The following is a 12,515-nucleotide window of genomic DNA, read 5'->3' on the forward strand; positions in this document are numbered from 1 at the left end:
GTTAGAGGCTCCAAGAGATCAAAACTCAAAGTCTCAAACTATCACTTACCCAATGCCCCAAATGATTTAAATCACTTGTTTGTGCCTAATTTGAAGTGTTCGAACAGATTTTAGGCTTCTAAGTAGGGGGTTTGTACTCAAACTTCAAATTGCTCCTTATAGGCTTAGTTTTGCTCAATTAACCCTCTAGAGTTGTTCCCTTGCAATTTTATCTCAACTTTTCGAAAACATCTGGCAAATAAATTATAGATTTAGATACCCATTTGGCTTCTCTACAACATATCAAAAGCATAGGTAGGCTTGTTTTGGACTGTGTCTCTGCTGTACCACTTTGGCCCCCTTTTTAGGCTTAAAAACTATAACATCCTCTTTTCTTAGGTATTAACTATCAACTAACATCTCAATGAAATACAATACTAATTCATATTCATATTCATAGGAAGACAGTTATATCAATTATGTTCATGTGAGTGAGATTAACAATTACAATTACTTAAATGGAAAACTCATAACTAACATTTGAAGATACCATCAATGAATTTACCCAAGAATTTAAAATCTACATACAATGGAATTTGAAACCGAAATCAATCTAGGGATGCTTCTGCAAACACCCAGGTTAGTCCACAAATACCACTTAGGATCAAATAACGATTACCATCCAATACTTCTATATCAAAATCAAATGACAATTACCATCAAATACCACTATATCAATATCAAATGATGATCACTATCAAATACCACTATATCAATTAGGGCATCGATTACCATTAGATCATTTAGGACATCACATACCACTGTATCAATTAGGACATCTATTATCATTGGATCATTTAGGGCATGACATACCACCGTGTTAATTAGGGCATCAATTACCATTGGATCATTTAAGGCATCAGATACCACTGTATCATTTGGGGCATCAGATACCTCTATTTCATTCCTTTTCTTCCTATTGCTAATTGTGGCAATAGCATAAAATTAGAAGATATGCTCATAATCATTATTCTTATAAATGAAAAACTGAAATAATAATCCTATAGATATATTCCATATTTAGTTGGAAGGTCAACCGATCTAAATGGTTACCAATTACATTGACGAGAAAGGTTGCTCTCATCAAAGGAAATAACTGAATTCAAAGATATAAATTAATTCATCATATCTTCTACTTGTATAAATATCATTAAAGTAAAAATACCTACTACCAATAAATGTTTGAATGCTCAACTTATCTTTATCCGATGCATGTTCTGACATCTCGTGGAGAGAGGAAATATTGTCAGGGGCTTAACCTCCTAACCACGGACCTCAAACTTATCCCCACACTTTCTCTAATTGGAAAGGCCCTCCCTACTTGGAATAGACATGGAATACCTTGTCAACCACTGAGCATTCTAGTACTTTAAACATACCACTCAACTTGACAACAGAGAATGAATTGAACATGCATGAGCTATTAAATGTTCCTTTTAAGAATAATATATATTGTTATGTCACATCTGATTTCGCTTCCATGTTACTTACAAATTTCTTTCTCACCTCTTCCATGGTCATTCAGCCAGGTGAGTCCCAGGTGTTTAATTCTCAAAGTTTAACCAACTCATTCTGTTGATTCCACAATTGGTGTAATAATGTTTCATATTTCAATACATTACAGCTTATATCACTTGAGTAAAATAAACTTAAGGCTTGCAAAAGAATATCATTTGATTCTATTGTACAGCAGTTAAATAAAGATGTGAAATCATATCATAAACAATTGGTCTTGACTTATCATGAGAAGTTTTGACTTAAGGAGGAACTATCCGATGATATCAAACAAGGATGTTGTACAGCATTTCAAGAATCTGTAATTTACTGTTGTAAATACAATGCAGTGGTATCTGATAAAACATATTATAAATCGATTGGATATGGTAAGTCAACCACATAACCTAGTAAGTTCAGAAGTATTGGAGCCTTGGCTGGATGCTAATAATTAGTTCCTTCACGAAAATAACTTCAACACAAATCTTAGTATGATTACCAATCACATCATCAGCAAAAATATTCAATGAAATAGGCAAATTGCGGCAAGGAAATATGCAGAGGGATATCAAGTGGAATAATGCGAAGATATATTGTGTGTAATAATGCCCATGGTCTCTCATGGCTTCATAATATAAAGAAGTATTCAAAAAACCTTTTGGCTTCCAAGAAGCCATAACTTAAAAAGAAAAGGACTTGGCTTCTTGAATGCCAATATGCCAAATGTGCATTTCGGTTTCTAGCAAGAATTGAATAAATATGGAAAAGGACTTGAAGGTTATAAATCAAAACAATATTATAAACATATTTATTTACTTGCACGTAAATATATCTTATTTAGATGGCACATAGTAATGTTTATCCAAGGTCATACCTTTTAAATATGTATATCTAAATACATGTTTCATCTTGGAAGATTTATTTTATCTTCTTGTACATGCATTTAAATGTACATATTAAATAGATAAAATCTTGTATATAAAATAATATTATGATGTCACCTTTAATTTATATCTGTGTACGTACATAAATATGTATTATAATGATGTGGAGAAGTCAACCAAAAGCCATTTGAGGTACACATTAATTAAGTTAAAAAGATTAATATTTTAAACGTTTATTTAATAGCTCATGCGTGTCTAATGTGTGTAACCTGTTATGCAGTCGCTAGGTCCTCAACCATGGTGATTCACAATTCATACCCATTTGCCCAGTGATGGTGATGTTTCTATGCCCAATTCTTTTCTAACAATGCTTTCACCCCTTTGATGTGCTCCCTACAAGGAAATTCTCTGCAGTTAAATCATATTACCATAATAAGTTATTAATCATAATTAATCATAACGGGTAACCACCTTTTCAATTCCATGAATTCGTGATAAATAATCTTCTAGCGTGTTATCTTCACAAGAAATTATAACGACTAACCATCTTACCATTTCGTAGGATTATAACAAATTTAACTATCAACTGACTTCATGTGAACCTCAACAGCTATATGAACATTTAAATTAGGTCAAAAATTGGGATGTAACAACAACCCACCACTTTTACAAAGGAAGTACAAGAAATACTTAACCCCAATCTACCAAACCTTGGACAATATTGAGTTTTGGTCCCAATTAAAGGATTCAACAATCAATTTAAGTCTATTAACTTTATTTGTTATGAAAACCCCAAAACCCTCCTGAAATAGGCCCCAAAATGAGAGTTTCTTCATTCAACTTACCCCAATCACTTCTGGGATCAATTGGTTGGTCCTACAACACGTCCTTGATGTCCTACAACTTCCCCAATCATAAAAACATAAGCTCCTTCAGCCAAGTCTTCGGCTGCTATAGGCTAGCCTCAAGTTTCCTTCTTTTTCTTCAAAAAACTCATAGGGTACCCTTGAAATTCTTAGTTTTCTTGCAGGCACTCTCATTGTAAAAATCATCTCTTTTTGTATGCAAGAAAGCTCTGCCAAACTTGTGCAAGCATATACATTAATGTACATGTTATTAGTGGTCCATTTCTTTAGAATCAAAAATCCATTCAAGCAATGGACCCAAAATCCAAAGTTCTACAAAAATTAGTTAGTTAAAAGTTTAAAACCTTGATTTCCTTGCAACAATCAATATAGATCAGATTCTAATGTATTAATAGATCAACAAAACATGTAGAGACTTACAATATGACTGTATTAAGATTCTCCAACCATCCAAATGCAGAGATCAATCGATAAGAACCAATAAGAATCAAAAATTATGAGAAAACCTTTGATTTTGTTGCAAAAACTCCACTTCCAACTGTACAGTCATATGTGCATTCCCTATTCTGGCTTTTCCCTCTGTACAATGGCATTTAAAGATGTATTTCAACTTCCCAAGCTGGTTGCAAGAGGTTAGAAGTTGTACAAAATGCATAATAAAAATAAAATAGACTTTCCCTCCTAAATCAAGGAGATCGTTACAATTCAGATTTTTGAATTTGTAACTTACAATTCATCAACTTTTTGGGACTTTAACCTATCAAACTTTAATAAATGACTTTATATCATATTCTAAGTCCTCTTAAACTATTTTAGATCCCTTGGGTACTATTGACCCCCTTACATTAGCAATTAGTCCTAGGGTCCTTATTACGACCCTTAGGACAATTTTTGGCTCCAATAGACTCCATTTGGTTTGATGAACTGCATATGTCCTTGTATGTTTTCTCCCTGCCTCCTTGATCCTATTTGAAGGCCTTGGTGCTCCACCAATTTTTCCTGTGAATCTGCTACTTTTCATCTACAATTCAAAGTACATTGTAACATTTAGTATAGTAGGTGATTGGAGTGTAATCCTGAAGTGCTCTAGTTAGAGAGTCATAGTGTTGAAGTAAAACAGCTTGTAAACCCTCACAAACTAGGGTTTTGCCGTTACAATGGCTTTTTCCTAACATTCCATGGTTTTCTAGCATGTTAGGTATACTTGTATAGTTGTTGTTTGTGTCAATTTTGGGCTTGCCAAAGTCGATTTCCTATTTTTTAGTTGATGCCCTAGGCTGATCACTCTTGAGAGTTGAGCTAGGAAGCATAGGAAATATTGTAATTGCAATGAGTAGTAGATTGAGAGAATGAAACTATCAGTGGATTGGAGTCCCTCGGTCATGTATAGACCCCATCCAAGTGTTGAAACCCTCAGATCTATCATCCAGTGAATGGTTATGGCCATTGTTTGTGAAAGTGCTCAGAATAGCTCAATAAGCCTAAAAGTTGTTCAGTTTGGGTTATAGGGCATTGGACCAAAACCCACATCCAATTTCTTGATATTGTATAAACCTTCTAAATTGGTGTCTGGAACTGTATTTAGTTAGTGGGGTTGTTCAGGTGATTGGAGAGTTAAAAGCCAAATACTCAATTTGAACAATTATGCCTGACTACGTCACCTAGAGCAATTTGCAGAATCATGGTAGTTAATTTGCAGAATCATGGTAGTTTGAACAAAACCCAGTGCTCTAATGAATGAGTGGGGTAATGGCCACCTAATTGAAGGTCGCAAAGGGTTGAGAAGTACAGTCTTGGTAGGAATGATTGTGGTAGTTGTCAATTAAGTGGAGCATTTTACTAATAATGGCATTGGATTGGTTTCGCATTGTTAGTCTTGTCATTCAGAAACCTTGGGAAGTTAGGACAAGGCCTTAGGGTGTCCTTAGGAAGGCCCCTTGGAATCTAACCACTGGATGGTTAAATGATTGAACTGAATATTGGAACCTTGTTTTGAGTTTACCACAATTTGCTTTGCATCAAAGCTTTAGGTTTAGGAGTAGGGTTTAGTTTTCGGGGAGCTTCTCCCCCTCACATACTGTTCCATTTTGTGTTCTTGCAGAAGAGATAAAGGAAAATGCTGAAGGAGGTAATCAGCCAGGCAGTTCTATAAGTCCCCTTTGAGGGCTTATTCCTGAAACTGCCATTTTTGTTTTAGATGGTAGAAGAAAGTAGCCAAAAAATCACTTGTTCCTCTACACAAAAGACAATGTATCCCCACAATCTCATGGTGGACGGGACACCAGAAAATAAAGTATTGCTTGATCACCACTTCCTAGAGGAAAGAGAGACTATGGTATAGTTGGAAGTCGAGTGATAAAAGCCCCTTTTCTGTTACCAATCTTAGTCTTTGCCTTTCACAAGTTACAATTTAGACAATGCACTGAAAACTAAACATGTACAGAAAGGAGAACTTCATATAAAACATCTAGGTAAAGAAAAATATCTAGGAACTCCAGCTGATACTAATAATTAAATAAAGCATTGATTTCATGTTGCAACTGCAATAACATATCATGCAAAAGAGTGGAACTTGCCTAGCCGTGCTAAAGCCTGCTAAAAACCAAGCATGAAGCATTTCTGTGATGTCTGAACTAGAGCTTCCTTCTCCCAAATTGTCAATTTTCAGCTCCCCTGTTGAACAATCATTCAAAGATAAGAATTGATCACCATGGTATAATGTAAACGCTTTAAGTTAGTTGCGTCAAATAACTCAGAGTCACAACACATGAGGCATACATCTTTAAAAAGAAGCGAGTAGCGAACTTTGTTTATTCTGATGCCTTGGACTTACAAAGTTGTTAGAAGTAGTGCACGTGCACAAAATCTACTTCTTCAGCCTTTTATTAAAATAAGATTAATCGATGGGAGGTATGTTTGTGAACAAAAAGCTAGTTCTAAAATTATTTTCAAGTTTAGAAACAAGTAGATGGCATAGAGCAAAAAGGTATACAATACTCAAGTTCAGATATTAAATTAAGAGTTATATAAAGATTATAAACTGTCATAATCCAAATATAAGATAAAACAAGACAAGAATAAGTAAAAGAATTGTGTGAGCTGACACAAACACTTAGTTTGTATCCCCATCTGGATTTGTGTCTTGACCTGAAAGAGCAGTGGGCATTACCAATTCAGTGACTTAATTTTGTCGTTTATGTGCTAAGCCATACATTAGGAAACATTAATGTAAAGCTAACAAGCCATATTGACAAGACTATAGGAATCATCTTGCATGTTAGATTGTCTATAAAATATACAGCATTTTGTATTGTTATGATATAAATCTACATATTAAATGTACTTTAAATTTATATTATACATCATGTTTTATAATAAACAACTCGCTTCTGGTAAATCCCTGACAAGGTAGACAAAGGGATGGAGCTTGAAGGGGAAGTTTGAAAAATAAAATGGCAAAGATACCACTGCAAGAGGGCAGAATCAAGCTAAATAATAATGAAGTGGAGAAACTAAACCAGGCCTGGATTCCGGGGTTTATGGATTTAGACATATTTAAGAATGATAACAACCATATGATTTAGCATATGTTGAAAATCAAGGAAGAAACACTAACAACATTGCTGATGTGTGTGCACTCTCATTAGGCTTACTGATAGCAAAAATAAACAATGAAAAGTCTTGGACGGAGAAGAAGATTCCAAAATTAATCAAAGATGTGTTGCACCCATATGGAACTTCTCATAATGTGGCATGTTTCAAGATTCGCCCTTCAATTTTCATCTGATTACAGATTGTCTTTTAAAACGTCTTGTACGTCTATGTTGTTTTTGACATCTTATGTTCATATATTTGTAGGATAAACAAGTAAGACTTTTCAAATGCCGTCATATGGTGAAGAACAAATATATAAAACAAATGAAGTTGTGAACCGCTATCGGGGCTTTAGACTATATTACCCTGTTGAGTAGACGACGCCATGAAGAAGGCAAACGAAGGTTAAGTGGATAATATTGCAGGCACATGTTTGTTTGCTGCCATCCAGATTTTCTAATAAAGTGATGCATCTATAAGACCCAACGAATGAAAGTACATATGCAGGCATGCCAAATGGAAGAGGAAAGATGTTGTTGACAGATGACATTCTTTTTCTAGGGCTTCAGAAAATTCTGAAGGTTTTCAGAGATACCAGACCTGTGTTGTGGTTTTCAAAATCTGAAATCAAAAAGTGAAGTCAGTTTCGGTGATTTTTTGCATGGTGTAGAAAAGGAAAACATGAAATTTTGCAGAAGTATGAGGGAAAGCCAAAAGCATGAAGCCTCCCAATGAGAAATGGCCATTCAACTCAGTCATATGCCTTTTCCAAAATCCAGTAGGATCATAGCTGCATTTTGTCCATCAACCTTAGCCCTGTGTAATACTCCCCAGCTGGTAATCAAATTTTCCAATATATAACTACCTTTTATAAAACCTCTTTGGGTTAAAGATATAAAGCTGTTCAAGAGACCAGCAATTCTTCTAGCTAACAATTTGGCAATAATATTATATGATAAATTCAAAAGGGTGATTGATCTCCAATATTTAACTTGGGTCTTGTCTCCACTTTTAGGAAGCAGTTTTGTAACCCCCCTATTAATATTTCCCTTAGGGAGCTCTGCTCAAAAGCATCCTCATAAAGTGAGAGGAGTTCTATGCTGATCCATTCTGAACTTTGCTTGCCGAAATCGGCAAGAAGTTCATCTAATCCAGGGGACTTCCCATTAGCTAGTGAGCTAACTGCAGCTTCAATTTTCTCTACTGAAATGTCCAGTGCCTTAGCATCTTCTTTAGAGATCTTTTTCAAGATCAACTTCAGACATTTGTTAAGCGCCTCCTGGTTGTCCTCACCATGATCGGAAGAAAACAAATTACTGTAGAAATTGTAAGAGGCCTCCTAAATGGCATTTGATTCACTAGTCAAACAATTGTCAACTTGTAACTCCTCTATGATTCTCTTTTCTGTTTGGCTCTAATAAGGTCGAAAATATATTTGGTGCCCCTATCACCTTCCTTGAGCCAATTCATTCTAGCTCTCACTTTTTGACCTTGAAATTTATAATTTTGTAATATTCTAAGCTGTAACTTGCAGTATTTCTGATCACTTTCCAACTGATTATCTTGTCCTTTGATTTCAAGTTCCTTCTCAACACAATTTAGTCTACTTTGTAAATAAGATTCCTATTAGATCTGTCCATCGCCTTTTTCTTGCCTATAACCTGAAATCTTCCTCCATACTTCTGTGACAGAGCCCCACTCTAGGTCTGAGTACCTAATTGCAAAACTTAGAAAGACAACTGGCCATCTTGATGGCATCAATGATCCTCATCATGAAGAAGGGAGACATTCAATTTGAAAGCATTATTTATCTTAGGTCTGACAGTAGAGGTGTAATCTAGATCAATATAGATATTGGCAGATTTCGGGAATGATCAGAGATAGTGACCGGGGTAAGAATCACAGAGGTATGTCCATCATTTGTTGCAAAAGAAAAAAGGGAGGCATCTATATAGAATCTATGTAGTCTACAGTATACTCTCTGCAGGCCTGGATGATCATTACACCATGTATACCAAATGTCCGATATAGAGTTCTTTTTTCTTTCGATCACGTCAATAAGATTAAATCTTCTTTTGAATTTAGCCCAGAAGAAAAATTTATTCCCTTTCCAGAAGTGTTTGATTCCTCAACATTTATTTTTTCTCCATTCAAGCATATTGAAATCCCCAACAAAGATCCAGTGAGCATTTGGGAGGCCAGAGGTTAACCAGTCCCGAAAATTGGCCCGTTCTCTATAATCATTGGAAGCATGGATATTACAAATGCCAATAACTTTCTCTTTTACCTTGAAAGTGACCTATTGAGCTCTCTGACAAGGGGAAACATCATTAGCCATGATTTTATTGGTCCATTCGGGGCCAATGAGGATGGCAACACGACCCTTACCATAAAAACTTCATCATGATATATGCTTGAAACTCCACCTTGACCTCTTGAAGGCAAATGATATCTTTATTCTTCAAATTGTTACACCACTTTCTAACCACAGATTTCCTATCTGGCATTTCCAAGCCTCTAACGTTCCAACTGTGGATGTTCATCATCAAGGATTACTTCATGGGAGGTATTTGATTATTGTAAAGCCTGTTAAACAATTGGGCGTCTCGGGGTTCTTATGCTTGTTATTAGCTCCTGTAGAATCAGATAGAGGTTGCATATCCATTGTCTTCCTTTTTCTCTTTGCATTTTTGCTGGGAACTTTGATAAATTGTTCCTCACAACAATCTTCCAATCCTACTACTGCATCATACGACACAATTAATTTGCCTGATGCCATCTCCATACCTTCAACACCTTTTTTTTAGTGCAAATTCACTTGTGAAGTCTGGTCCTTTTTTTTTTGGTTCTCCTATTGCATGTGATGGTCGTCCTGGTCTATCTTGGAATGAGGTCCTTGCTGGATTTGTTGACATTATTGATCTTAAGCATAACCAATTTTGGTCTGTCTTATCTACTGAGATTCTTTGGTTTCTTTGGAAGCAGAGGAAGGAAGAGGTGTTTCAAATCAGAAGGAGAGGGCTCACTGAGTTCACTTTGAGTAGATTTTTCTATTATATCACAGGTTTCTGTAGTGGTGGAGATTCCAAAAGGTAGATTTATGATCCTCATGTGTGAAGGTGCATTGTTGATTTACAATGCTGATATTCACTCTACCCATTACTTCAATACATATAGGGAGATGCTTGATCAACAAAAACTTGACATTCTGAACCTGTTTATACAGGAAAAAGAATATCAATATTGATCAAGAGAATGCAAAGATCAATAATACTCAAAAACCAAATGCTCCGAGTTGGGAGAAAGCTGCTAACATCCCTTCTGCAGTGGATCCTCCTATTGGTGCTTTCGAGTGTGATTCAGGCTGAGTGCAGTAATAATATTATTAGGTCACGCAGATTTTGATGACCATAAACTGCTTCTTTTAGTTCTTTTGGTTCATTTTGGTCTATTTTGTATATGATGTATAAAGCAGTGTAAAGCACAAGCTCGCTGATGACATAGCCCATTTTTTGATCAATCATGTTCTGAATTATCAATAGCTGATAATAGTTTGAGGACATGGTACAGTTGAGAACTGGTACCACCACAGTTTCTTATTTTGATTTCAAAACTCTGATCTAGTGCAGCATTGATGTGTAAATATTACAAAAAAACATGAAGTTTTGAAATCCCAGTTTGCTCTCATATATACAGACCTGTGCTAAGGACAAAAACAAATTTTCTTCACATCAAAAACATGCATGCTCTTGTGCCTATTGAAAAATATATTAATGAAGGCAACAGAGTTGATTCATGTCTTTTGAAATCCAAGAAACCCCCTTTTAATAGAGGTGTACCCCATGAAATACAAATTAGATTTTGCCAACTACTATATATTAATGTTGACTAATTACATGACTTAGAGACTGGGAGGAGGGTTTTCAAAGCAAAAATTGGGTGTGTTACAAAGGCGCATGACAGCGTAAGGAGTACAAATGTGGAGGACATAGACATGCTTTCAAGTTTGAAAAAAAGCAGAAGGAGAATAACGCAAGCACCCTAGAACACTTAATCAAATTTTCACAACAACTATAATGATTTTGTAAATTAAATCGTTCACAATAGGATAGTAGAAAGATTTTGGTTTGACAAATGAGGAAAAACAACAGAGGGGCACATGCCCCACTAATAGAACTTCAATGGTGAAAGTCTGCCACACACAGAGGCATGTGCTCATAAAAAGGAAAGAGTAATGTTTTTGCAAGCCAAAATCACAATCAAGGGGAAAGGTGTGCACCAGGATGATGGGTTAATGAGTTTTGAATCTTTGATGTCAATGTCTACAAAGGCATAAGCAAGTTTTAAAACAAGTCAACACATGCATGATCGATAGTTGTACATTTTCTTATTAAGGATGACTGAATTATGTAAATCAAATGCAATTGCTATCGATAAACACATTCTCCCATAAGGAGATGCAATTTTTCAAAAAAGCAAACAATTACCTTTTCAGTACAGATGTGAAATCAGTTTTACCTAGCTGATTTAAAGGACAGAAAAAGCAATGCTATCCAGAGGTAATTTAAAAGAGAAATAACAGGCAACATGGATTCAGAAATAGGTCTTTGTGATTTGATCCAATTGGTAGCAATTGATCAGCAATTTCAAGCAATATTAATTAAACATTCAGAAGTGATCTCGATCACCTCCCAAAGTTCTCAAGTCAGATTTTCAAATTCAATTGGTGGTGCCTGAGGTTTGAGGTTAAATTCGAATGCTTGCATTTACCTTTGCTGTTCTTTCCTCTTTGTAATTGCCTGAAAAGCAGTCATATTATCTACAGTACAGAAGAGGATATGTTAACCTGTTAAGAGCACATTTTCAGTGTAAAGGTTCAGCTTTTAGAACAAACAGTGAGAAGTAGTCATTTAGAGTGTTTCAACGTCCATCATCTGTCTTCATCAAAAGATACTGTCATAGAAGTTTGTTGTTGTAAAACATGGAAAGCTAATGAAGCACAAATGTTACAGCTTACAAAGTATTTCAGCTAAGGTTATTAGAATAAAATCCTGTTAATATTATTTTAATGGCCAATATTATAAATCTTGTAAATATTAGAATGTTTCTAATATTGTAAATATTTTTTCATTATTGGAATGTTCCTAATAACTACGATTGTTTTGTAGCATATGCATATCTACATTTTGGAACATGCTACAGCATTTAATTTAAAACATGTTGATTGATTAATACAAAATCCCTCATTCAATTATACCAGGGTTTTTGAGATTGCTTATAATCCCAATATGATCTAAAAGCATTCAAATGATCAGATCATCATCATGGAGTATTTGAGAGAGATTGCTGAGATTCATTTTCTTTTGAGGAGCAGGTGTAAATTGCGAATTGATTTTCCAGCCCAGTTTGGTATATACGAGTGCAAGGCTGTCATAGATTCAAAATATATATGTGGTGACATACCAAACTTCAACTTTAAAGTTTTTTTTACAAAAGTACGTAGATGATCCAGAAGGCTTTATGTTTGAATGACTTGGAAACAGGTAGAGGCATATATCAGATATAGAAGATTTTTTGGCAATTCTATTCATGAGTATGAAAAAAAAGTCACTGGCAAGATTACATTTAGTAGAGTCCA

The 12,515-nt window shown here is 35.1% G+C and overlaps 1 protein-coding gene across 6 annotated transcripts in view; it reads right to left on the bottom strand.

The window, feature by feature from the left end:
- Window positions 1-12,515, bottom strand: part of LOC149565255 (uncharacterized) — a 99,034-nt gene that overhangs the window by 33,501 nt on the left and 53,018 nt on the right. For 4 of the 6 annotated variants that reach the window (XM_089818800.1, XM_089818799.1, XM_089818805.1 and 1 more), the window contains 2 exons: window positions 5,860-5,956; window positions 3,790-3,862 (listed from right to left, as the gene is read on the bottom strand). In XM_089818800.1, the coding sequence (XP_089674926.1) occupies window positions 3,790-3,862; window positions 5,860-5,956 (170 nt within the window). The remainder of the gene's footprint in view (window positions 1-3,789; window positions 3,863-5,859; window positions 5,957-12,515) is intronic. The other 2 variants (XM_089818802.1, XM_089818803.1) reach the window with 1 other exon arrangement.

This window comes from Cupressus sempervirens, chromosome 3, assembly GCF_028749045.1.
Source record: "Cupressus sempervirens isolate cs-2001-9-10 chromosome 3, ASM2874904v1, whole genome shotgun sequence".
Classification (NCBI taxonomy): Eukaryota; Viridiplantae; Streptophyta; class Pinopsida; order Cupressales; family Cupressaceae; genus Cupressus; species Cupressus sempervirens.